Source organism: Drosophila erecta, unplaced genomic scaffold (assembly GCF_003286155.1).
Source record: "Drosophila erecta strain 14021-0224.00,06,07 unplaced genomic scaffold, DereRS2 tig00000055-arrow-pilon, whole genome shotgun sequence".
Classification (NCBI taxonomy): Eukaryota; Metazoa; Arthropoda; class Insecta; order Diptera; family Drosophilidae; genus Drosophila; species Drosophila erecta.
Window position 1 is genome coordinate 10,570,042 of NW_020825200.1, and position 26,775 is coordinate 10,596,816.

Below are 26,775 nucleotides of genomic sequence, written 5' to 3' on the forward strand. Positions count from 1 at the left end.
GTCACCGGATACTAAGCCAGAAAATACCGGAAAATACCGTGCCTAAGGCTCAGCTGGTTCAGCCGGCAGTGCTGGCAAATAAATAAGCTGGTTTGGCTTAAGCTTTTATCATTTAGCTGAACATTGAATCAGGCCCAAATGCAATATTCACACAATAAATATTCATACAAGATTTATTTTTATGCATAGGCTATCTCGTAGTCATTGAACTTAGTGGATGATCAATCTGAAAAGCAGCTTATGCAAGAAAGCCAATCTGGGCGTGAAAAAGCTAGTCGCACAGCACTGCTCGCCCCAGGTGAATGCCACTTGGCCGCCGATTCCACTGACCACAACCGTCGCCACACCATCCTGCCGATCCGATCAGCCGTGTGAACTTAGCAACTGCGTGGACCCAATGACAACGATGCACCGCCGCCTTTGTGAACCGAGGGAACCACTGGAATCTGGATGCAAGTGACAAGCGGCGAGCGGAATCAAAGCACTCGGTACAGAGGCAGTGCCTGCCAACGAAACTAAAACCAAATCCTGACCAGCAACGAGACGGGATGAAGCTGCTGGGCAAATACGTGGACAAGGGCATGCAGGGGTGAGTGATTGCCCACGGAGTTTTCAAATAATTTATTGTATTGTATCAAAATGTATTTAGAAATGTAACCCTGATGCCCGAGGAGTCGGAGGACATGTGGCATGCCTACAATTTGATTGCGGAAGGCGACAGCGTGCGCAGCACCACCATTCGCAAGGTGCAGAATGAAACGGCCACTGGCTCCTCCACCAGCAATCGGGTGCGCACCACACTAACCATCGCAGTGGAGAGCATAGATTTTGATACGCAGGCCTGTGTGCTCCGGCTGAAGGGCAGAAACATTGAGGAGAACCAGTACGTCAAGATGGGCGCCTATCACACCCTCGACCTGGAGCTGAACCGCAAGTTCGAGTTGCGGAAGCCGGAGTGGGACACCATCGCCTTGGAGCGCATCGAAATGGCCTGCGATCCCACACAGTCTGCGGATGTGGCCGCCGTGGTGATGCAGGAGGGATTGGCACACGTCTGCCTGATCACTGCCAGCATGACTTTGGTGCGCAGCAAGATTGAGGTATCCATACCGCGCAAGCGCAAGGGCAGTGTCCAGCAGCACGAGAAGGGACTGGCCAAGTTCTATGAGCAGGTTATGCAGAGCATCCTGCGGCACGTCAACTTCGACGTGGTCAAGTGTGTGCTGATTGCGTCGCCGGGATTCGTGCGCGATCAGTTCTACGACTACATGTTCCAGCAGGCTGTCAAGATGGATTACAAGCTGCTGCTGGACAACAAGAGCAAGTTCATGCTGGTGCACGCCTCCTCGGGATTTAAGCACTCCCTAAAGGGTGAGCCATTTACCCCTATGAAGTGATCCCTATTAAGCCCAATTTGTATCTCCAGAGGTTCTTCAGGATCCCGCCGTGCTGGCCAAGATGTCTGACACCAAGGCAGCTGGCGAGGTCAAGGCCCTGGAGCAATTCTACATGATGCTGCAATGCGAGCCCGCCAAGGCCTTTTATGGCAAGAAACATGTCCTGCAAGCCGCCGAGTCGCAGGCCATCGAAACGCTGCTCATCTCGGACAACCTCTTCAGGTGAGTTCCCCTTGGTTGAGCCCAGATATACATATGCATGTATATTTATGTATATTGAAGCAACTCCCAGCTGGGCACACATTAAGCCCAATCAAGCGGAGAGATCAAGAGCACGATCGCGAGTATAAGTAGAAACCTTCAACTTGGCAATTGCGATGGCAATTGGTGTGCTTATGTCGCCATATAGAACGTATGTGTCACCAGACCGCTTTGGGTGCCGGAAAGAATACAAATATTGGGGCAATTCAGAAAATCTGAAGAAGAGCAATCAATTTCATTACTGTATCGATTGTGCTTTAATTAGTTTGCTATGCTGGCGACTGTGGTTTTCAATTTATTTCTGTTTGGATGTGTAGAATTCAGCTGAGAACGTACTATTTGTACATTCAGTGTATACTATTTAAGATATTTGAAGAAGATACTGGTGAGCATTATTTTAACATCCTATCTTGTGTTAATATTCTAGCCTCGCAGTTTTTTATATAAATTCTTATCTAGTCCATTAGAATCTCCACGAGAAATAAGGACTAGACTTGCTAGAACTGCCTCCATTCCGCGTTCCACTTTGGGTTTCCATTACCATTAGAAGATCGCTGGTTCTTCCGCTGCGAATACAGATCTGCTCCGATCGCACGCGTTTAGCCATTTAAAGAAAGCACGTTCGAGCATTAATTTGTTGGCCCCATGGCGACGTGCTCATGATCAAGGTTGCCCCAATGTCTCCTCACCTTTTTTGGCTGCCAGCCTGTTTGGTTCTGTTCTGTTCTATTCACTACTCTTCTCCGCGATTTGCTTACACTTTGATGGGCCGATGAAATTCCATTTGAATGTGTTTTGTTTTTGTATGCTAACTGCGTGGCTGGCAATTAAATGAAAATTAAGTGTTATAGCTTTTTCTTTACTTAACATTTAATGTACTTAATGATCTAGGCAAAAGGTGTTTTATTCTAGCACTTTTAGTCAGTCCGCTTAGGTTGCTTCCCCATAGATATTCTTCCTGCTTCTTCTAATCTCAGAAATTGTTTAAATCGCAGGTCGCCGCTATCGTGGTCGTCGTCATTGTTGCTCCGGACTCGGCTCTATCTCGACATTTTTGATTGCTGCTGATAGTTTTGCCGTTGTGCAAATAGAAACAAGATGGGGAAATGTTATGAAATGCTTCGCTTAAGTTTTCCATTTGCCTTACCGCTTTCGCTGCTGCTCATTCCACTGATTCTTCCTCAGCTTCTGCTGGTATACGGGATCCTCATCGAAATCTCTGCTCCGCATCGCCAGCCGCTTGAAACAATCGTCCAGGGTTTCCCTCAGTGGCAGCAGGCGATGTGGTGAAGGCGGGGAACTGGGCATCTTTCTGTAGTCCAGCTTCTTGAGGGACTCGCACGTGGTCGAATCCGACCACTGGTGGATGGGATGGCCCAGTTCGGAGATGGTGTAGTCGGGCTGTCTGGTGAGCATCTTGGATCCGCTTGATTTGACTCGATTTAATTCGACGGTGTTAAGTGGCCGGCACTTAATTAGGAACTGGAGTGGAAAGATATGTGCGTTAAGTACAGTCAAGTGGAGTTGAGGCTTGGACAGATTATCCCACGAATAGAATTTCTTAAGTTCTGTTTTATGATATTTATCTGATCTATATACATTGTCTTATACATTGTTAGTATAAACCAATCAATACACATATATTTAAAAAAAAACTCAGCAATGTGATCAAATTCCTCAAAATAAACCACATCACTTATAAATATTTCAAATTAAAGTCACGTAAATGTATTTGTTCTGAAGTCATATTATCAAAATATGTGACTATTTATTTAAGTCACATACAATGAAATCATGCAGTTAAAATTTTGTGAGCTGGATATTTGCTCGGTACAACAAAGGTATTATCTGTAAATGATTGTGGAAAATATGTAGAGCATTTTTTTGATAAGCCGTGATAACAATATGGTTAAAAAGCTTCTCTAAACAATGTTTAGCTCTCCCCGTGTATTTCTTGCTCAGCTCCGCAAACTGAGACTTTGATTCGTCCCTCACCCATTTAATCCGTATCCGTAAATACATTTGAAATTCGTATCTGCTCATGTAGGAATTCCAAGCTGAATTTGCGTGCTCTGTTTGAGGTCTCTTTTTATAGAGCTGTTTTCGCCAGACGAGTTTCGATTAGCAAATGACGAGGACCGAACTAAACTCTGATGTAAATAAGCTGGGCACCATATAAGCTTTATAACCATGTGGAAATGATTCCCTCAGTGAGCCAATTCTTGTGCTAATTATTAGAACTCGCTGTGGGCGAAAGATTGCGATTGAGGGAGCAGGAGAACAGCCATAAACAAGTAAATAAAGAATTTTTAATTTTTTTAATCACTCCGTTTATGGATCACTTGGCGGGCGACTTTTGAAGCGGACACTCTCGCTTCCACACAGCTCCCGCTTTGGATTTTCTGGGACTCCCCCTCAATTCTCGATTCTCAATTCCACATGCATGGCATGCAACATGATCCACTTCTAGCCAACTTATCAAGTTCTTTTGCTGCTCGAGTGCACTCAGCATTTGCTTGCCCCCAACCGATTTCGCTGCCATCCAGCAGATTTTATTTTTTCCATACTTATAGTATGTATATTATTCGTGTGGCCAACCAGTTTTTCTAGTCCCTCTTTGTTTTGCTATGCAACATGTCTTGTGCGTCAAAAACGTGCCCCATTTAAGCGATTATTGTTTGAGTTTTGTCGCAGCTGGCCACGCTTGTAAATATTGTCTCGAAAGACAATTGTTTATATATTTTGTACATATATTTGCATTGTGAAATATCGTAAAAGCCAATGAAAGGGATAGGAGAGAGGGCGGAAAGCTTAAGGCTGTTTCCATTAAGACTGAAGTGAAAGGGCTTGTCTGAATGAGCGATATTGATACCCTAAATGGGTATAAAATCACTTTTATTGGATCTTTGCTGTAAGGGTGCTCGGGTTGGGTTTTTTTTGGTCAACCGATGGGGTAAGCAATGAATTGGCTGTTTTTGAAAAGATCAAACCCAGCCAATGAAATGAAATCAAGGCGTTGCCTTAAAGGTTGGTCTTAAATGATCTCAGAAAATGTGCTGAGTGAGAGCTAACCTTCCACGTTTTAATTAAGTCTTGAAACTAAATGGATATTTGACTTCTCAATATACAAGGTTTGTAGATTGTCAAGTTCGGATAGCGCCGCCTTTGCTCGCGCATTTAAGTGCACACTTTTGCTGATATCTGCGGGCTGCCCATGGCCCCACTTTCCCCACCACCATCTTTCTTCCCATTTCCCATTTTTCTTCAAACGCTCTCTCTTTCTGGCTGACAATTCACGGCTGTGCCCAACCTCGTGCACGCTAATTCCATTATAACAATTGATTCCATTGTGCAATCGTTGTCACGCAGCAGCAGCAATTGCAGCTACATCAGCAACATGAGTAGCGGCTAAAATTGCAGGTACATCACAGCAGAAAGCCGCAGGCAGCAGCATCTACACAATGGCTCGCAGTTCATCGCAGATTGCGGTTAACGGATGAGCGAAAAAGTATCTGAACACAGGTAGCAGATACGTTTGTATCTGCATTGCCTTCAGCTGAGTCAGCGGTGATAAAACGTTGAACTAAACTGAGCGGGACTTTAAGTGATTGGGGCCTATTTGAGATTTCATCTGCAATGGGCTGTATGTTTGTTATATGTCGATGGAAACCACTTTGCAACTTTCACTCTGCGAGGGGCAAACACACCTTTGTATCTTTTTATGCGTCGTATTTTGTGCACTTTTCTTTTGCGGTTTTAATGGCGCTGTTGTTTTTTTTTTCTTTGTATTTTTTAGCGGGGGACTTAGCACCAATTTTTCCTTTCGCGTGGCAATCTTCTCCGGTTCGTTTCGGTGTTCCGTGCCTCGAATCGCGCGATGTTCCCCGCAAGAAAGCCGCTTTGCAACTAATTCTTCGCTGCGAAGACAGCCGCTCTCTTCGCAGCCACACGTGCTGTGGATCGCATTCGGAATACCCTCCACACTCCACACGGGCCGATCCGTTCGCTCTTTAGGATCGCACTCTCTCTCGCTCTCTCTCTCTCGTGGCAAACTGAAAGCAGTTTGTTGTCGTCAATAAAAATGATAATTGAAATTTCATTTTTTTGTCTGGTTTTCATTCGAATTTCTGCGGCTTCTTAGTCTTACTTCGTTACCTGCAAAAATCTTGATTCCGATGGGGTTTTTGAACCGCACTTACCTTTTATGGCAGTAGCACTTTCGTTGCTCGTCTAGTGACTTCATGCGCCCTGGGAATCTGCAATGCAATTTGTGGGGTTCCAGTATAATGTGTGTGATGACCCCCTTTGGTGGGCCGAGCGACGAGGTGAACCCACTATTTCCAGTTAAACTTGACACCTTATTCACTGCGGCTTATGCCCATCACGTGCCACGATCCAGCAGTTTGCTGTGCGCCATTTAAACGGGTTGTGGAATGCGAAAGTGCAGTAGATACGAAAGATAGATAGCACCCATATCCGTAAATGTGTGAATTAATGAATACAATCGATTGTTTCTGTTCTATGAGTCGTATTGCCAGGGCTTCAATAACATTTGCTCTTTCTACAGATGCCAAGACGTCGGTCTAAGGAAGGAATATGTTAACCTGGTTGAATCCGTTCGTGATGCTGGGGGAGAAGTCAAAATCTTTTCGAGCATGCACATCTCAGGAGAACGTAAGTATCAAACGAACTCAATAACATTCCATTCCAAGGGGGAAACTAGTGGTTGGAGTACATATGGCACTTTTAATAGTACAATTCAGCTTTCTAGCATCGCGTGTTATCTTAAATAGCACAAATTTGGAAGCCATCTAAGCAGATTTAACCTTGTGTCTATTTGAAGCAACTCGAGAAGTTCTTTATCTGGTACATTGAAAAGCAACTCACAATGACTCATGGGGCGCGAAGGAACTGCCCTTTCAGCCCAAGAATAGATCATCTCCAGTAGAAAGATCTTTGCATCACACTTGTTCCACCTTCGGCCATTTCTATGCTCGATTTGGATGGAATATTTATGCGCAGCCTGCCTTCCCCCGTCTAATGACCTCGTTACAAATGCTATTTTTAAGTTCCCCGATGCAATATTGAATACATGCGCATATACATGTGCATATGTGAATTTCTTGGAGGGGTCTCCCACATTACAAAGTCCACGGCGAGATGAGCAAAAAACAGCACTATTGAATAGCTGCCAAGTAGTTTTCGCTAGCTCATTCGGAAGGGACTTTCGCTTTCATTTTCGTATGCAATTAAGTATTAATTAAAATTGCACCTCACATATTGGCCATATTTGCGGGGTGTGAAGTGCTTAAGTGCTTGAAATAGCCATTGGCAGGTGACTCACGAGATGAGATTCCTTCCACGAGTTTCTTTTTTCAGTTGTCTGAGGCCTGCCACTTGGCAAGAGTTTCGTTTTCGACTCGAAAATGGGTCGTTGGGGTTCCGAAATAGAACCCCCATGTCTTGTGGATTTTGCAACAATGAGTTGTAACGATCCCTATCGAATTTGGTGCGCCCCTCTTTGTTGAGACTGCCCATTCTTATCTCCCCGCAAGTATTTACTCAGCTGAGCAGTTTAATCTGCTTTAAACTTTATAAGTATATAAGCATGGAAGCCACTGGTGTAAACACAGCCAAATTTAACAGATAAACGGGCCTGGTGCTTGAGAAAACGGATTATACACACCCTGCATTAATCCCGCACTAATTGGACAAATCCATGAATATGTAATGCTCACGCTGGCCGTGTTGAATGTGAAGTTCGCCGGGTGAGTCATGGCCTAGAACAACCGGTGGGCCTTGAAATCGGACAGTAGGAACGCCCACAACCTGGGGAAAGAAGTGAAAAACCTGCATTGGCTGCTGCAGTTCTGAGGCTCAGAGATTTCTTGCATAGAGTATTGATGGTTTTGGCATTCGTAGTTTACTTGATATTCAGGTTTTCAGTGTGCAGATAGCAGAAATTAGCTGCAATAACCATCTTAGCTACGTCCATTTATTAACCCCAGTCCACAATGGTTTTGTCCACAGAACTTGCCCAACTAACTGGAATTGCCGCTCTCCTGCGCTTCCCGATGCCCGAACTGGAGGACAGCGATGATGATGACGACGAGGATGGAGCGGCGGGCGGAGCGGATAGCGATTAGGATCACAAATAGGATACAATCTTGATGGAATCTTGGCATTTGATAATGGAAATATTTGACTTAGTAGACTAATAGGAACCACGACAGACTTGGACGTCAGGGCATATACAATATACATAGTGCTAATTCAATACGATGTACACACAAATATCTGCTTAAGTTCATCCGTGGCTGGGCCTAGAAATTCTTAGTCAGAGTCCCAACGTTTTCGGGACTGAAAAAAGCCACTTAAAAATGTTCTATTCTTTGCGCTCAATGGAATGGCCACCATATTGATAGCCTTCATTTATTGCTCCATTCATTTAACCCCCAAACAAAATTGAGTTGCTGTCGACAGCCGCGTTAATGGTTATTGTCAACTATTTTGTGCAAACTAAAGGCCTTTTCTGAGCACTTAAATTCATTGCTCATTAATTTGTAAAATGCAAAACGGAGTTTTCAAAATTATTACAATCGGAATATATTTTATAGTAATTTATCCAGCTTCGTTGTTTGAAAAGGGACTTTATGCATCTTCAGAACGCTCTCAATGTTGCTTAACTTTATAAGATTTGTAATTATCATTTTATGCTGTAGACATAACCTTTTGTTAAACCCCACTAGCTGATACAAGATGTAATTAATTACCCATGCTGTAAAATATATAATCCTATGAACAAGTTGTACAATAAATCATTTTCAAGAATTCACCCATCTGAACATACCACTTTCATTGATTTTTTCTGTCCATACAATTTGTTCCATTTCTCGAATACAAAATAAAGTGTATGCTACATTTAGTTTCATTTACATTTTCATTGTTTATTGTTTTAACCTAAATCAAGACACAGATCCCCCCGAGCAGACTGTTCGCTCACTTGCCCAGCTTGGAGGCCTTGGCAGCCGCGGCCGCCGCTTCCTTGCGTGCCTCCCGCTTAGCCGTCTTCCGGGCCTCCTTCTCGCTGGCCTCGATGGTTCGTCGCTTCTTGCGCAGCAGCCACTCCTCCTTTTCCTTGGTCTGCTTCTCGCGGATGAGTTTCCGGAAGAGATTGCGGTGGCGGGGCTTCACCATGCGCGCTTGCAGGCGGTGCTCATCGACCTCGGCCTTGTGCACCTGCCGCTTGTTGACCTTGTGCACCTTGCCCGACTGCACGGACATCTTTTGCTTCTCCTCCTGCAGGCGCTTGCTCTTCTCGTCGAGCTCTTCCTCCTCCGCCTCCTCTTCATCGTCGTCTTCATCATCATCCTCTGGATCTTCCTCGTCTTCGTTGACACCGTCGGGTCCGCCGTACTTCTTGTACTCGGCCGTTTCCTGTTGGTAGGCAAGCTGCAGTTGCGCATCGAGCAGCTCCTGGTCCACAGTCTCCTCCTCCTCTTTCTCAGCTTCATCTTCTGAGTCCTCATCGCTTTGGGCTGCAGACAGAAGTAGTGTAAATGGCTGTTCTACATTATAAGCAAAGATCCCTTAACACTTACCATGTGTTTCGATCAGGGAGGGATCCAGCAGGGCCTTCTCTTCGGGCGGTATGTACGAGTCCCTCTTGGAGTCCACGAATGGCGACAGGTGTGGTGGCAGTGTCTCGCCAATGAAGTACTTGTTGGTGGGCAGTAGCTGGCGCTGATTGACGCAGTCGAAGACCCACTGCGGCTGGATATAGTCCCGCGAGATGTATTGCGTGGTAATGCTGGGCCTGTCCACGATCTGGTGGGTGATGGTCTCATCACCTTCGTCGTACGTTGAGCCAGCGAAGATAGACGAGTCCCAGGACACCTTGCCGCCAAAGGAGCGGATGAGAATGACCAAGGGCTCGCGCGGAACTTCGCGGTTGATGAAGAACTTCAAGCCCTTGAACAGGGTGCGTAGACGGCTCACTTCCTGGGCCTCCTGCTTCATCTTGATGATGCGCTTCGAGTCGCCGTCCTGCTCCAAGAGCTCCATGTCGATGTCCAGCTCCTCCTCGTCCTCCTGCACCTTGTCAGTGCGCAGCAGCTCAAAGTTCAACGCTGCAATGCGGTCAGAAACGAAGCTGGCCTCGTCCTTCAGGGACTCTTCGCTGTCCTGAAGCACGCTGCTCGGGAATTGTGGTGGATAGGCCAGATTCAGGCCATGGAATAGCCGGAAGTTGGTGAAGCCCAGCATAATCGTGTAGAACTCCACAAAGATGGACATCACCTTGAAGTCCACCTCCTGGCGGGACTGTGGCTTGAACGGATAGTAGTGCGGCACAATCCAAGTGACCTTCTGGCCCTTGATCTCCGCCTGGAAGTAGTAGCCCTTGATGGAGATGAACACTTTGCGCAGCGACTTGGACGCGATCACGTAGTGCAGGAACTCGATAGTCAGCCGGCGGCACAGGTTCGACTGCTCCCTGGGAATCAAGTGCAGCGAGGGAAAGGTGCTGAACAGAAAGAGCAGAGTCAGACAATCATCCAAATCCTTTAGTGCATCGATGAAGGTGGGATAGCGCTCCTTGACAATGTGATCGAGTTTGATTTCGGGGAACAGGGCCAATCGACGCTTCAGGTTGCGGAAATCCTTGATGGCGCGATCGCGATTGCTCTTCTTGGCAAAGATCTGCGGAACATTTGGGATGGTCAACGATTCTGTGAACTATATCTGCATCCAACATACCTTGTAGTCACGCAGCGTCCACACAATCGACTCATGCAGCAGGAAACGAATGTCCTTGGTGTGATAAAGGACCTTGATCTCCGAAGATCCCTTCTGCGCTCTACGCCTGTGTTTCGGCTCCCGGGGATAGACGCCCTTCAGGATGCACAGCCTCCGGAAATCGTTCAGAGAGAGCTGTAGTTTCCTGAGCGCAGCCCGGCGGCTAATGTACTGCGTAGCCTCGCCGGATTCGTACTAATAAATGATAAAAACATTAATTTCCATATGCATTCGTGGGAGTCTCAAAACACATAACCTTAAAGCAGCATAAAGTACGCCGAAAGCAATGCACACCTACCTTCTTGGGTCGTCTCATTCTGCCGCTGTATGAAAATGCACTTTTTGTCAAGTTAAATCTGCTCTAAACAGATTTATTTAAAGGAAAACACGCTGTTCACCAAAACACACGTTTTTTGTGTTGTTGGTTTCGCGTGGAAAGGAAGTGTGACCGGCTTGAATTCAAAACACCAGGTGGTATTGAAAATAGTCCTAAATTTGACTGGAGGTGCAAAACTTGGCTGAAAATGGTGGGGAGCTCTGCTGGGAAATCGATACATTAAACGCCGAAGTGAGCAATTTTAACTTTGGTATATATCGATAGGTAACAGCTAGTTTGATTTAAATTGAAATTCAAACATTCCAGCGAAACTTTAAATTATAACATGGAATTTTATATATAAATGCAGTAAATGCACTTGATGGGCGTCCAAGAAAATCACGCACATGCTGCCATTGGATAACTCGTTTTATTGAATCTGTTTTTATTGTTTTTTTATAGGTATTGTATTGAGAAAATAACATACAGTCTAAGTTTGTTGTATTATATAATATTCGTTATATATTAGTTAGTTTGAACATTAACTTCGTTTTTGTTTTCGCCACGTGCTTACTGCAGTCGCATTTCGTTTCGATTTGCTGTCTTGCTTGATAACAAAAGTTTATTAAACGGCCCTTTCTCATTTGCTGCGGCTCTTCTAAAACTCTGCGTTTTTGAACATTCGTGTCTTCGTGTCGTGTTCTTGAGTGTCTGCTTGAGTAATTCTTCTGAGCTTTCAAAGCCTTGTTAACGGTTCGATGTAAATGTATCTGCATCTGCATTTGCATCTGCATCTGCATCTAGCATCCTGCATCTGAGTGTGGTTTGTTGTATATTTCACCTAAATAACTAGTTAACATTTCGGTTTATTCGCTATAGCTTCGTTTTGATTTACATAAGGTTTTGGGGCTCGCACCCCGTTCTACTCTGCGCCGTTCTCCAGCTTACGATCCTTAAAATGCTTTATATAACTTCATATACGTTTGGTTTATATATAACATATCTTGAGTGCCAGCCATATATGTTTGCATGTATCGTTAGAAATTGACTATATATTTGATTTGCCTTCACTCCATGCTCGGTTTTAATGATCTCCATTAACTGATGGGTATACGGTATACTGGTGAATTTGGTTCGGTTGCTGGAGTCGGTAATCGAATGACTGCGTGTTTCTGGGTGTGTTTTGTATAAAATCTAAATGTCGTTAACTAGACGTACTTGTATAAAGTAAATAACTCGATGTATTGCACCATGCATACATACATACATAAGTATTTATAGTTCGAGCTCTCTGGTTCGTCACAGAGATAAAGTGAGTTCAGCATGGTATTGGAATCTTTGGGAGTGGGGGGTATCTACTCCTTTGATGAGTAAGAAGTGGGTTCCATTATATTCTTAGACTGGATCAACTGAATATCTGAACTGACCCTAGCTCTCTCATTTTCTGTTTTCTGTTTTCCTTTCATGGTTTATTGTATTATTCATATAAATCATTTGTACAATCTTATGTGCTAGAAGCGTATCAGTTGTTAAAATTAATGTCTGTTATTATAATACTCTCATTGTTCGCTATTAAAATTACACACCCGTCTGCACTAATTACATGCCAGTATCGATCGGTCCGCTTGTTTTTTGTCCCGAAAAAATACACATTTGTAAGGTAAAATTCAAAATTACAACGATCGAAACTCAACAACGGAAAATATACATACATACGTATTTGGTGGGTAATGATAATTGTATTACACACGACGGCTATATGTTCACGCACTATATCTGGTGACATCCGATGTCGGTCGGCTGATCGCTGGCATTACAAATAATAAACGCATCCGGCTTATACACTTATAAATTTGAAAACGCTATAAAATCGTTAAATTAGTCTACCAATATGTTAACTATTACTTTTTACTGGATTCATATTTACTCATTCATATTTGCTTCATGCTTGCTTTTTCGATTAATCATTTATTGGTAATCGTTTGGTTTCCGCATATCGAACGAAATATCAAATCGAAATCAAATCGAAGCCGCTGAAAAGTTATTGTTTTCTGTGATTCTCTGCCTAAACAACGGACGCAACTTGAAACGGTCTCTAAATATTGTATAATTGAATATAAGTATTGCATACATTGCACTTCACGTGTTCTATTTGTATTCGTAATCGTATTAAGTATTAAAAAATTAATCCACTTGGGCGTGTGATCGCACAAACACGCTATATTCTATTTGCTATATGGTATATGGTATATGGTGTAAGGTATATGGTATATGGTATATGGTACATATACTGGCTTATAAAAGTTATTAAATATCCGAGTGTCCCATATACGGTTTAGGTCTAGTTCGTAGATTATTTAAAGCTGAAATCATGATTATGTGCTCGTTTACGTTCGTTTATTCTCGTAGACATTATGTGGTATATCGGTATTTCTGATCAAGACGATTGTATTTGGTGATTGACTCGAGGGCGTGATTATAGTAGTATTGGGCCAGATCAGATCTCTAGAAATGCATCCGAATGGTCTGTGCTTGTGTTTGCTAATTTTATTTGAAAACATCGAACATTGAATAGCTAATCATGCCAATTACGTTTAAAACATAACAATCAATTGGGTATACTTACGGTTGATTTTTCTGCAAACTCAAAATTTGTTTGTGGACACAAAATTAGCAAACACAAAATTCGTTTTTTTTGTTGTTTTTTTTTTTTAAGTTTACTTTTTTCACTTTAATTTCAAACAATGATTTTTATTTTCATAGTTAAATATTTCATAAAGTATATATAGCATTACTATATCTTTCGATTCGATTTGGTTTGTTCTGTTTCGTTTTATCGTTATTATTATTACCTTCCTTACGCTTCGTTTATGTTTTATGAACGCTTTTGCTAATGTTTCAACAATTTTTTTGTGTTTTTGTTTCACTTTTACTTTTACTTTTACGCAATTATTCAACTTGTTAAAAATCTATAACCATAACAATTTCATATATATATCTTTATATATATATGTTTCTTGTATATATTTCCTCTTATTTACGTTGCTTTAAAGCGAGACTTCAACGCCATTCGACAATTTGGTGTGGTGTGTGCGCTTTTGGATGATGATTTGGATTTGGGATGAATCGTGGACTATGTGGTTTATTGGGTGTTATAATTCCATATGGAAGTGGGAGAAGTTTCTGGAAATAAACGTGTTCCTTAACAAATTTCTCAATTCTTCGGTTCGGTTTTCCTCTCGGAATATTGGCTTTCGTATATAGAAAATAGGCGCGATATGTTTAAATGCATGTGTGTTAGCTCAGATGTGAGTGGGTGTGTGTGTGTGTGAGGGAAATTTTCAGTACAAGTAATTGCTGGGTGTGCTTTTCCATTTTCTCGTTAGGTTCTAATAAGATGTAGTTAAGTGTGAGAGTTTCGTGTTTCGATCTCAAGTATTTTAGTTTTATATAATAAATATGACTTGGTTTTAAAGTTAATTTGGAAGATATTTTTTAAAGGTTTTCTATTCGATTTAGTTGCTGCTATCCTTTGTTGTCTTTAGTTTAACATACAGCATGTATAAAAGTTTAAGTTAATTTGTTGTTTGTTCTTGGAAGTTGTCTCTGTTAAAGCCTGGCGACCAAGGCAATCTTCTCGTGAGAAGTGAGCTTGCTAGTTGGGATATACGAGTATATATCCAATATAGAAGGACTAAAGTCGACACTTTTGGAATTAAGAGCTACAGTGAGAAATGCTTGGAGTGGCTGAGTTAAATGGGCGGGAGAAGTAGGAGGCTTACGAAGTGGTTAGGACTGAAGAGGGCATTTCAATATATAGTTTCTAAATCATATGTGGTCAACGCAACTTAGGCACCCAAGGTAACACTGCCTTAGAAAGTAGTAAAGTAGTTTTACGAAAGATTGAGAGTCAAAGTACGGTAGTAGGTATAAATACATTTTCAAAATGATCCGATATAGTGTACATAAAATATTCATGGTCCTAGATGACCCTTAGGAAGTTCTCAGCCAACTTTCCGCTGGATTGGTACTCTTTCGCAGATGAGGGATGTGGTGTCTTCTGTGTGGAGAAGGGTGTGATGTAAGTCTCGTTCGAGTTTTATACAATATCTCCACCTCGTTCCCTGACCATCTTGTCGCTCCTGCGCTCTTCCGGTCCTGCTGTTCTGCTGTTCTGCTGTTCGCTGTGACCTTCGACCTTCGACCTGTCCATATCCTACATGCATGTTTCATATTATCATTTATTTATATTTATATCTGTGTGCAATCGAATGCACTGCACCCATGGGGTGTAAGAGCAGCCACTTAGTTACGTTAATTCTGCATTTGCATCTGCACATCGCATTGTTCAGTAGATACAGCATATAATCCAGCGAATGTGAATGCATATATAATTATTTCCGATGCGTTACAACTGCTTGTGGGTCTTGATGTTCGCAATTTCGCAGTGAGATTCGCATGTCGTACATATAGGAGTATGCATATAGTGCCATTCCACTGCGGAATCCTCTAAGTTCACTGGTAATAAAAATTATTGCTTTCTGTTCTGAGTGTATGTGTGTGTGTTTGTATCTGTGTCTGCGTCTGTATCTTGTATTCGTATCTGTATCTTGTCTTGTCGCTTCCTTAACTTGACTGCGAGCCATATGCAAACGTCTGGATATCCGTTAGATACATTGCCTACTTAAGTATAGTTGCATATATATATAGTAAGTTATCTTCTGGTATATATAAAATATATATATTTATATATAAGTATGTTTATATTAAGGTGTATATATGTATGCGTTTTATGTTAAATTATTTGGGTTTCTTTTCCATTTGCAATTCAACGGTTTTGCGGCCACTTGGTTTTACGAGTTTAGGGTTTTAGTTTTAGTTTTAGTTTAGAAAAATGTTACGTACCTTCTAAATAAGGAGAGCAAGTTGATTTTGTTTTGTTTCGTTAAATATCGTCTTATATGTCGTTTATATATAAATACGTTAATATGCTCATATATATGTACTTGGGGGACTTCATTAAGCAAAAAGTATATGAAATTAGTTTGTTTTTTTTTTGTTTGTTTTTTTTCTTTTATCTTAGGCTTTTGGTTTTGGATTCGAAGTAGTCTATAATAAATATGGCTTCAATTTAAAGTTAAATTTAAACTCTGCTCTTCCTACACGCCAACATGAATCAGAATTAGAATTAGGACTAGAAACGGGATCAGAACTAGAATCATAATCATAACTAGAATAAGAATACTTATTAGAATTAGAATTAGAATTAGCATCGGACTGGAATCAGTGTAATCGATCATAATGTTCTGGTCTGGATGTATGACAAATGCACTAAGCAAATTGTTCAAAGCCCTACACATTCGCTTCGATTTCGATTTAGCGTTGAATTCGAGTACAACTGTAGCTTACTTTGAGAGTTTTCGATTTGTTCGCTTGCTTGTTCAATAAGTACGCAAATTATCACTTAATCAATACAGGTCAATATATAGTATGCCATGTAGTGTGCGTGTGAGTGGATATATAAGTATTATGTATAAGTCGTAAACTAGATAGAGTTTAGATAGGCTCTGGATAAAGCTTTTAGGAGAAATCTTAGTAGAGCACGCAAATGAAAGGCTTCCGCTCGATCGATCGAACCGAAAGAGCTCAACACAAATTTTGGAGGCTGCTTTCCTTCGTCGTATCGTATCGTATCGTTTCGTATCATATCATACCGAATATGAATAGAGGATATAGGTGCCTTGTGCCGAGATATTCATATATATTTGTTGGTACATACATCTGGTATGCTGGTTTCTTATGCTTGTAGTTAAAACCCAAACGTTAGGTAGATAGTTAGTAAGTGGTTGGGAAGCCTTTGTCGTGTTTCCTTCTCGCTAGTTTTGGTTTTGGTATTAGGTCGCAGATAGATACGATAGTTGGGAGCAAAGATTCATAGAGTTTAGGATAGGATAGGGGGCTGCTTGCGTTAAAAAGCTGCGCTAAACACTTTAAAGTAAATGTCTTTCGAAAAAGAAACGCTGGCACTAACTAACTCGCATTTTGTTAACGTTAAGTTTTCGATTTCGTTAATTCAGTATCGCTTTTACATGCGTGTTCTGGTGTATCTGTGTGTCTGTGTATCTGTGTATCTGTGAGTGAGTGTGTCTGTTTGTCTGTCTGTTTGTCTGTCTGTCTGTTTAACAATTCGATTATTTAGCTTTAGTCCACTGTTAATATATTTGCTTATCATCCATTAATTTGCTTGTATATAATTTAGCTAATTGGGTGTGAGGCTGACGGGGTCCTCGTTTCGTCCTCGGCGGCATCCAGATATCCTTGGCTTGGCAGGTATCCTTGCTGGCTCGGTAGCTCGATGGCGCGACAGCCGGGTAACTCGGTAACTATTGCCCGCTTTTGTCTTTGCCCCTGCCCCATTTAAAAGGGGCACGTGATCACGTCGTACTCGAACATCAGCGACACGGCGACAAAGGCAAAATACAACAGAAACATGGTGAAGCCCAACCCCTTGTTCATGCGCCAGCGGAAGCAGGCGATCGACATCACCACGAACACCAGCATCATAAACAGGATGGTTATGGAGCAGACCATGCCCACCGAGTTCACCTCGACGGGCGCCCCATAGATGATGCCGTACAGCAGCCACGGTATCGGCAGGCTGGCGAGGAATGGGGAATGGCAATGTGGTATTCAACATATCCGGTTAGTTTCGGTTCTAGTTCTCATACTGGACGGATGCCCCATACTCACCCCACGGTCACGTCGAATATGTTGCTGCCCACCGAACTGGACACGGCCATGTCGCCGAATCCCTTGCGTGCCACAATCACCGAGGTAATCAAGTCCGGAATGGAGGTGCCCGCCGCCAGGAAGGTCAGACCCATGACCTATCGGGGAGGCAAGAACAGGTAGTGGGTTAATCAGCAGCAGGCACACAACTCATACGCATTAGGCTCTTTGTACACTGGAATGAATCGCACGACTCATTGCTATTGTTCTGCTAGTTATGTTTCTAAAAATAAATTCGGGGTAAATATTTTCATATTTTTCTGGGCATATAATTGGTCTGCACATTGCCTAAAACTGAAAAACGCCGACGAGTGGCTTTTAGAAAAATAACTAAATAGTTTTCCCCTGCCGAAATTCTATCTTATAGCTTAAAGTGTGCAGTGTGTGAACTTTAGCAAGGGCACCGGGTGAAATGTGTTACATGATGATCAGCTTCTTTGGTGATTGTACCTCGGGCGGAATGCGCGCCGTGTCGCCGGCCACGTTGGCCCACCAGACCATCAGGTAGGAGAAGGCCGCTATCCACACGATGGAGCCAATGAAGGTGACCGGAAAGAAGCGCTTGCCGCGCGGCGTCCGCGTGTCGGGCAGTGTGAGCCACATGGGCACCAGGAGCGGGGCCACCAGGACGTAGGTGAGCCGCTTCCGCGCCGTGTCCGGCCAGGCCATGCTCAGTGGTTCCGGCTCATCCTCGATTTCGGGCGCCTTTGGTCAAAGGCAAAGGGAGAGATTGGCGATTAGCGACTGGGACCGAACTCGACTGAAGTCTGTTAGTATTAGCCGTAGTATATGGGTATATATATTGATATATTTATAATACTGAATATGTACGAGTAATACGGAATTTGTTGTATAAAATATATAGTAAAAATGTGGGTGGCAGTGTAATTGCAGTGGTGAGTGATTCGAGTGAAACTCGGTGGTGTTTGATTGGTTTCGGCGTCGGGTTCTGAGGCGAAATGCGTTCTGAGCTATGTTTACAGATGATCATGAGTCGGTTACGGGTAACAGCTTTTGTCATAGTACAAATTTTGCTTAGCTTTCGGGCTGGCTTGCAATTAGATACGATGTGGTTTGACTTAGTTTGATTAAGTTTGGTTGTCTGGGTTCTCATTGCTCTGGGTGAGGCTCGCAGACAGGCGGTATCTAGTGGGTTCGGTGTCGCCTTGGTCAGGACACTTGGTGTGGTTGTACGAGTGTGGTAGTTCAAGGGTGCACTTACTTTCTACTGCTAGCAGGTCTACAATTACGATACGATACGATACGATACGATACTGATACTGATACTGATACTTGTGCTCAGAGAGATGGTTAGACTTAAAACGTGCAGAGTTCTACCAGCATCGCATGTGCAGTGGTACTACAGTGGTGCATTGGTACAGTGGACATGCTCAAGTTAGACTTGCAAGTGCAACAACACACAGGCACGGTCTACAAGGTCGATCAATCGTGAACAAAAGTAGAAAGTAAAACTGGTTAAAAGAAGTGTCTAGAGGTCTAGTTTTCATATCACTAAGGTAATGCTACTCGAAATACTTGTGTCTTTTTCACTGAAGCAGTGTGAGTGTTTTTGTTTTTTTTTGGGTTAGTGGTTTTGGGTGACGATTTTCAGAAGCTTTGCAAATGCAACTACTAAGTGGGAATTTAAGTGCGGTCTACACCTCACGCTCCTGGCCAGTAACTCAAGTTTCCCAGCTTTTCCCAAATAATCCCAGATTATTTTATTCCATTTTATGAATGGCTTAATATGGGTGAGTCATTGACAACGCTGCGGTTTTGGAACCTGGACTTCTCGGCATTTATAATTAATCATCACTCAACAAGAGGTGATTTCATTTGCGATTTCTATACATAGAATGGACGGACTTATCGGTGAAACGATATAAATAAAAATATTTTACATGTACAAAGAATGAATCTCTGCAAGTCAGAATAATCTTTACATTGTTTCCTAAATACCTAAAAATCTCTAACAAATTCTGAACATGACTGTATTAATCCCCGATGTTTCTTAAGAGGCCACTGCCAAGGAGCTTTTGTGTTAGACTCGCGTGCAATTGTCAGATATTTTCTTTGTTATTCAATAAAAAAAACAGTTTCGTTTACTATAAATTTGTTGCAAAAAATAAAAGTAAAGATTGTATGCAATATATAGAGAGCGAAGTTAGATAGATATAGAGAGAAAGATAGATAAGAGAGATCAATAAAAATTGTTTATGAAACTAACTTTGATGCTAAATTTGCGTGTCTGAATTTTGACCCTCTGCTCAATCCAGCTAGGACGTCGACCACTCAACGATGGCTTTAGTTGATTGTTCAAGATATTTTATAAATTTATATGACAAGTTTTTGGGAGAAGAGTACACATTTATAAGTATATATAGCGATTTTCAAACATAAGGTTTTTGATCTCAGGGCCAAGTCCTTAGAATCAGATCAGTTATGGAAATAAAACGTTGATTAAAACTTAGGCAGTTAGAAAAGTAGAAGACTTTTGGGGGAGTAGATAGATAGATAGTTTGGAAAGAAGGCTGTTCACAATGTTTAGTAGAAGTGTGGGTATTCGGGGATTACGTAACAAACACATACGGATCGGGGGAGTGGAAACACAAACACAATTTGCTGGTTGTGGGTAACACTGCGTTCATTTTTTAGGGATTTTCTTTTACTTTCTTCAAGACCAGAAGCCCAACTCGGAAAATTCGGTTTAAGCGGCCTGCGAGGCCAGCCATGTTGTGTCTAATTGTGAGTCGAATTCAAATGAGGTCGCAGTAATTGAGGCGAGTCAGCACCTCAGAATTTTGCTTGTTTGCTTTGTGATCTTTGCATAAATCAAATGAAAAGAATGTAATTAATAACCGACTAGGAAGCGGGATGCTCAACGGCAAGCCGAAGTCGAAACACCCTTGCAGATGGAGTTGCATTTTCAAATTACGTGAGGCTGGCAATATTTTGGCTGTAAACGATGCAGCGGTTGGTTCTGATATCCGTAAGTCCACTGAGTCTACACGATGAATCAGCTGCATGTTAGGCATTTGCACGCCTTGCTGACTTGGCGTCCAAGCCCAGTCAGTTTTCAGACAGACCACGAAACGGATGACGGAACTTTGCAACCCTCTGCTAGAGGTAGGGCAATGAGCATCCGGAATGCAATGCTACTAAAGCTGCTGCTCTTGCTGCTTATTTTGCTGCCTATTTTGCTGATGGGGGGCCAAAGCCAAGTGCTTGCGCCTATGCATAAATATGTTCGCGTTAACAAAATGCCAGCGATTACGATTACGATACGCCAGATACGATATGCGAGCACACACGCTGTGTGGGTGGGTGTGGTGATCGGTGATCGGTGGTTTTTGGGCGCAGCTACTTTGCATTGAAATGACTGCAACGCGCATTAGTGGATTATGAATGGAAATTATAATATGCATGGCACTGTCGTTGCGACTTTGGTTATCATCGGTCATTGTTATTTGTTGGGTATTATTGTAGATGTTTTGTGGATGGTTCAACGCTAGGTACGATAAACGAAAGTAGGTAAAGACACAAAGCAAATGAGTTCCAAATGGGTCATACGGTATAAGAGTATGCAAAAATTTCACTATTCCGAATTAGCTCTTCTTAATCTGGGGCAAGACAAAACACACACAGAGATATAGATAGATCGATAGATAGATAGATAGTTCGATAGAGATGGATGGAGGGTGGTAAGATGGGGGCATGAAGATACTCCGAAAGTAAGGGAGATAAACATACACAAACAGAACGAAAGAAAGTTGAGAGGTGGACAGGAGGAAAGTTGAGGCGTGTGTGGTATTGTGTGTGGGTGTGTGCCTTAGAGAATTGTGTGTGGTGGGGATGGGTGGGTCGAACAGTTGAACAGTTTGTATGGAAAAAGAATTGAGGCACAAATCGTTGATTAGTTTAAGTAAAGGTAAGGTAGGGGACTAAATAAAAATCCATAAGAAGTCACACATAAACGTTGCATAAACACACTGACAGATCTTTTTGGTTTTGTAATTCTTTTCGCTTGTCGGGCCTACACACTTAGGAATTTCACATTTTTGAACCGGCAAAAACAGCAGGAAACGAACAAGGGAACACATAAGAAAGAACTGGGGGAGTATACATCGAAACATATATTTGGGTGGGGATTAAAGAAACACACCATGGATCAGTTTAGAATCAGTTCAAACGTTGCATCAATCAGTTAACCAATCAGTTGCTCAATCAATCAATCGATTAGCAATGCAAGGGAATCATGCCAACAGCTAGAATTGGAAAATGGTGTGTATATTTTTGTAGGTCGCTTGAACTGGTCGCTAAACTCTGTCTGGAAAAATAGGTAACGCTTCCAATTGAAAAAAATAACCGATTTAGAACATTACGATATTCGATAATATGCAATCAAAATGAGTTATCCGCTGGCGATATTCGGGTTAATGGCGATTTTAGTATTTTACCGCGATAGAGTTTTTAATATGCCGTCTACCTTCCAAATTACGATATTCAGATGTCCGATTTATAATAACTTATCCGATTTGTTGCTTGTATGAAGAATGCAGCGCATTTTGTGTGACACAATCAATCAGTTTGTAACGAAAGCACAAGGAAACCGAAAACTCAAATCAAATCAATGGTTATTCGAAACGAAACGAAACGAAAAGACATGCCTAAGAAAAATCATGAGCTTCATATCATTAGCACATCGTACGGATTACAACTGGGCCGCAAGCGGAAATGGTCATGGGGCACTTACCGAGTCGAGGGTGGTATCGATGTTCCCATTGGGACGATCGGCGAGCGTGGTCTCCTTGAGGTTGATCTTGACGTGGTTGGCCGCCGAGGTGGTGGCACCACCGCGCTGTGGCTTGGTGGCATCCAGCAAAACCTTCAGCGAGGCGATGGCGTGCAGCTGCGTCGCCTTCTCGTCCACTTTGCCTGGAACATCATCTTTGTCATTGTAATTGTGTGTGGTTTTTTTTTTGCGGGTGTTTCGATAAATAATGCAGTGTTTTTGTTTATTGTTTATTGTATATTGTTTGTTTGTTATTGTACACAAAACACGAGTGAGGTGTTGGTGGTGTTGGTGTGTGGCGAGTAGCGGTGTTGTCGTTGTAGTATTTGGTTGTTGTGTGTGCGGTTACGGTATTCGGTTTTCGGTTTTCGGTTTTCGGTATTCGGTTTTCGATATTCGGTTTTTGTTGGCACACAACGAATTGAGTTTTGAACGCAAAATCCAAGTGTTTATTTTTATTTGATATATTTTTTTTGGTTTGGTATTTTTATTTTTGCGAAAAATCAAAAGAAAAAAAGAAGAAAAAGAAAGAATAAAATTGCATCGATTAAAATCAGAAATAAACGAATTAACCCAGTTACGAGTTTCATTTTCAGATTTAATTTCTTTCTTAGATCATTTAATTTACAATCAAATTCACTCATTTAGGGGGTTGGATTGGATCGTTCATATACGCAAATATATGTCTATATGTATATTGAAAATATTTTATACAAAATGTTGATGTCAGTTGCGAGACAGCATTTGGAGGTTGCTTGAGTAAGTTATGGCTAGGGGGTATAGTCTAGTCTATAGAGTAGAGTACGGGGTATGACAGAGTAGAGCGGAAGAGAGCGGGGAGAGCAGAGAGCGGACAGCAGAGGGGAGGGGTTCGTAAGCTGACTAGGACTACGACTAGGACTATAAGTAACTAGGATCTAGTCTAGAAAACACTACTAATATTTACCGTGTCAGATTCTCATGGGTTTTTGGTCTAACTTTTGTCTCTGAATCGATCCGATTCGATCTATTGAGTGTGAACTTGTGTTTTGCACTAGGAGCTGATTAAATATTCAAGATTTTGGTCTGGTTTTCGATGATGCATGGGGATTCGGACGGGGTTTTCTGGTGGGTATCAATTCAGTTCAATTCGATTCGATTCAATTCAATTCGGTTTTTTGTTGTCAATGCGGCGTGAAGTTCTCTTTTAGCAATTTACACTTTCTCAGGGGACCATCTGACTAAATGGCTACAATTGAAAGACCCCTTTTCTAGCATTTCTCTAGGTATATACATATACATATGTGTGTATATATGTTCACGAATCCGATTGACTTACAACTAAGCTTAGCTTACTTTTCTATAGATCGTATGTGTGTATCGCGGTGGAATGCATTTTGAGGGGACTCTTACAAAGTATCGCTATGACTATCTTTGGTTTTAATACAGACCTAGAGAAGAACATGCCCATACTGATAACTGAGCAAAAGCACGTCCATCTAGTTTGCGATGGGACTTGCGATTTTGGTTGCGATTTTGGTTAACTAACTGGTAGTTAACCGGAGTGGCAGGGCCATTAGACAGATCTATCGAGATCATTGCCATCGGAGGTTGGAAAATGATGTTTTCCGCCCGTCTCTGCCGGATTTCCACTGAACGCAGGCCCAAAAACACAATTCCCATGCCGCGAACATATCGAGCCGAAAGAAACACACATGTAAACAATATATGACGAACATTCCAGTGACAAAAAGCGATCCGACCTATGCAAAAACAACCTGAAACAAGCTCGACTAGTCGCACATGCAGTCGCAGCTCGTTAATAGTTTAAATAGTTTTCTATCTACTCGGGTGTGGAGTGTGTAGTGTGGATGGGTGTATTGTATAGTGTTGAATATGTACTATGTATGAGCCCCTAAGTCTAAGGCGAAGCCGATTTTGAGCAGCGTTGCTGCGAGCCAATTGCACTAGTTGCTAACCAATTATAATTTCAATTACAATTACGATAATGATTACGTTTAACACATACAACACTAAAAACGCATAGTTAATATATGTACAGTATAAATTGTTTTGTTTTTGTCACGCGTCAAACTCAACTCAATCCAGCATTCAATGGCATAGGTACTCGAACTATGGCATATATTAAACCTGCAGTGTACTCGTATCTCTGTATCTGCAGTGGATTTATCCAGTAAGTATGCCATTGAACTGCGCGCACAAACTCTAGGAATTTGCAACTATAAGTTCTCTATGCTAGATATATAACGCATATGTATATATATATGTATAGATATAGATATATTGATATAAATGTAACTCCAAACTGACATTGAACAACATAAAATATTTTCGTTATTTTGGTTTCTTTTTCTTGTTTGTTTTTCTGCTTTTATTGTTTCATATTTTGGTTTTCTTGTTTGCAACAAAATGAAAAACAAAGCCGAAAGTAAGTAAGTAGCGTATTTGTGAAGCAATTGCAACTGAAGGCAAAGGAGTAAACCCTGTGGCCTGGTCTAATAATCTTTAACTGACATCCGCTTCAGCTTCAACCAATCTGAATCATCCAGCTAATTTAAATGGGGGAATTTTCGAATTGAAAACTCAGCTGTCAGTAAACAATGAGGGGATTATGCAAGTGCATTGTGCCTGAGTTAATATATTCCTGACAATTTAATTGTATTAATAGCTTAGCTCCTGCAATGAGTTAATTTTTATAAATGCCCATCTAATACGCGGTCGGGTCAAAATATATTGACTCTTGATTTTAAAGCGAATTTGTTTCGTCTGTAGCTTTAAAGACCCTGCAATAAGTTAGCACACATCTAATGGTTGAGGTAGGCCCACTTGGAGCTACACGAATTCTAACACTTGCCACCTGCGAACCTTGGCGAACACGCCCCTGAGCTGCCTCATTTCGATTCCATTCGATTAGATTCGTTTAGTTTTCTGTGGGCCATTGCCGTGGCAACGACACTGACGACGCCTTTCCTACATATTCATGGTATTTTCAGTGGCCGAGCTCGATCCGAACCCAAATCAATGGGTGAAACTTCTTTCACAACTGCAGAATCTATTCAATGGTGGGGCAGTCACAATATCGCGATGACCTTTTCCTCCTTTTCTCTTCCTGCCCCGCCCGAAATCAAAGGGTTAGTGCTGTCAATCGTGCCTGCTTTCCTATTTTACCCATTCACTATTTTTTCCCCTCTTTTCGCCTTTGCTGCTAATTCTAGTCGACGGAGCGTCTGGGCCTGGCGTGCTAATTAGGTAAGTGGCTCCAAGGTCGCCATTAAAAAAGTGAACCAAAGCCAACGAAAGCCAAAACCAAGTTGAAAGAAAAACAAAACAAACCGAACCGAACTGAAGGCAACAACGCAACGCAAATGAGAAATGGAAGTACGAGTGGAAATCGGAGCATAGACATAGATATAGATATAGATACAGATATAGATACAGAAACAGTAATTGGGTAGAGCAGCAGAAGTGGAAGGATGAGCGAAAGTAACTTCTGGCTGGCAAGGCAAACATCCAATTAGAAGGAATACTGAATTTACACAGAAATTTTGGAAACCGAAACACAAAACGGTAAACTGAATTTATAACAATTTTACTTTAGAACAGATATAGATAACAGGTACAGGTACAGGTACAGGTAGTAAGTATATATAGTATAGTATATAGTATATAGAGTAGAGTTCTGGATGTTATTGCATTTGTATTTATCTTATTTTGGATGTAAGCGTGGCGGATTTGGAATGCACTGAGCCACAAATTGTAAATGGATATTCATTGTTTCAGTGTTGGAAACACATGAAAATATAATTATAGCAAACTATGAAACATTTCTTTTTATCGTTACATGTATTTAAAGGCTTTCATGACTAGACGCACAAAAATATTACGCATACGCCACGTATACCGTATAACGAGTAAAAATAAATATTATTATTGAGAAGGCTATTCAAAAATGTATTGGTTGATACAATTTGCTTATCAGTGCTGAAGTGGCTTCGGATTTGGATTGGGATTGTGGTTGGGGTGGTGAATGGTAAGCCGGGCATGGGGTACTTCGTTATGGGGACTTTTAGTAGCATTCTTTTTTTTTGCTTTTTCGTTTGGTTTCTTTGCATTTTTGGCATTTGGCTTGACTTGTGCAAAACACACTGTGGCAACTCAACGAACTTACCATCGTGTAGTGGATCTATCGTGTGTATCATTAGCTGTAACAGGCCGTGGCGGAACTTGGCACCGGTCTGAGTACTACCCGAGGTGCCGCCCCCGCCGCTGCTATTACCTGTGGCGCCCGCATTGCTCGATCCGGGCGGACCCGAGCGGGTTTCGCTGGCCGCCCGCGAAGTTACGGAGCCGCCCGGCTGGGTGGCCATCGATGTTTCCGAGGAGTTGGCCGCATTACCCTGCAGGTGAAGGAACGGAGAGAACGG

At 42.0% G+C, this 26,775-nt stretch overlaps 4 protein-coding genes across 13 annotated transcripts in view; 1 reads left to right on the forward strand and 3 right to left on the reverse strand.

Moving 5' to 3' along the window:
• The first annotated feature begins 250 nt into the window (after positions 1-250).
• Positions 251-8,482, forward strand: LOC6542177 (protein pelota). The gene is made up of 5 exons (XM_001969296.3): positions 251-589; positions 650-1,371; positions 1,427-1,619; positions 6,226-6,332; positions 7,689-8,482. Exons 1-5 carry the CDS (start codon positions 549-551, stop codon positions 7,802-7,804), a joined length of 1,179 nt encoding a protein of 392 aa, XP_001969332.1. The 5' UTR covers positions 251-548; the 3' UTR covers positions 7,805-8,482.
• Positions 2,507-5,598, reverse strand: LOC6542211. 2 transcript variants are annotated; one of them, XM_001969297.3, is made up of 3 exons: positions 5,366-5,598; positions 2,806-3,140; positions 2,507-2,719 (listed from the first exon to the last, which is right to left on the reverse strand). In XM_001969297.3, exons 2-3 carry the CDS (start codon positions 3,072-3,074, stop codon positions 2,632-2,634), a joined length of 357 nt encoding a protein of 118 aa, XP_001969333.1. In that variant the 5' UTR covers positions 3,075-3,140; positions 5,366-5,598; the 3' UTR covers positions 2,507-2,631. The 2 variants fall into 2 exon arrangements, with proteins under 2 accessions (XP_001969333.1, XP_015015007.1); XM_015159521.2 differs by having other exon boundaries at positions 2,507-2,722.
• Positions 8,483-8,581: 99 nt separating the features above from the next.
• LOC6543314 (pescadillo homolog) lies at positions 8,582-10,924 on the reverse strand. The gene is made up of 4 exons (XM_001969298.3): positions 10,753-10,924; positions 10,416-10,649; positions 9,260-10,358; positions 8,582-9,196 (listed from the first exon to the last, which is right to left on the reverse strand). Exons 1-4 carry the CDS (start codon positions 10,768-10,770, stop codon positions 8,658-8,660), a joined length of 1,890 nt encoding a protein of 629 aa, XP_001969334.1. The 5' UTR covers positions 10,771-10,924; the 3' UTR covers positions 8,582-8,657.
• A 238-nt stretch (positions 10,925-11,162) lies between these two features.
• Positions 11,163-26,775, reverse strand: part of LOC6541485 (sodium/potassium/calcium exchanger Nckx30C) — a 35,329-nt gene continuing 19,716 nt past the window's right edge. For 3 of the 9 annotated variants that reach the window (XM_015159519.2, XM_015159513.2, XM_026979797.1), the window contains exons 4-9: positions 26,520-26,748; positions 22,313-22,506; positions 19,787-19,861; positions 18,010-18,264; positions 17,521-17,657; positions 13,564-17,428 (exon numbers count right to left, since the gene is read on the reverse strand). In XM_015159519.2, the coding sequence (XP_015015005.1) occupies positions 17,188-17,428; positions 17,521-17,657; positions 18,010-18,264; positions 19,787-19,861; positions 22,313-22,506; positions 26,520-26,748 (1,131 nt within the window). In that variant the 3' untranslated portion in view covers positions 13,564-17,187. Of the gene's footprint in view, positions 17,429-17,520; positions 17,658-18,009; positions 18,265-19,786; positions 19,862-22,312; positions 22,507-26,519; positions 26,749-26,775 lie in introns of all 9 variants that reach the window. The other 6 variants (XM_026979798.1, XM_015159516.2, XM_015159515.2 and 3 more) reach the window with 4 other exon arrangements.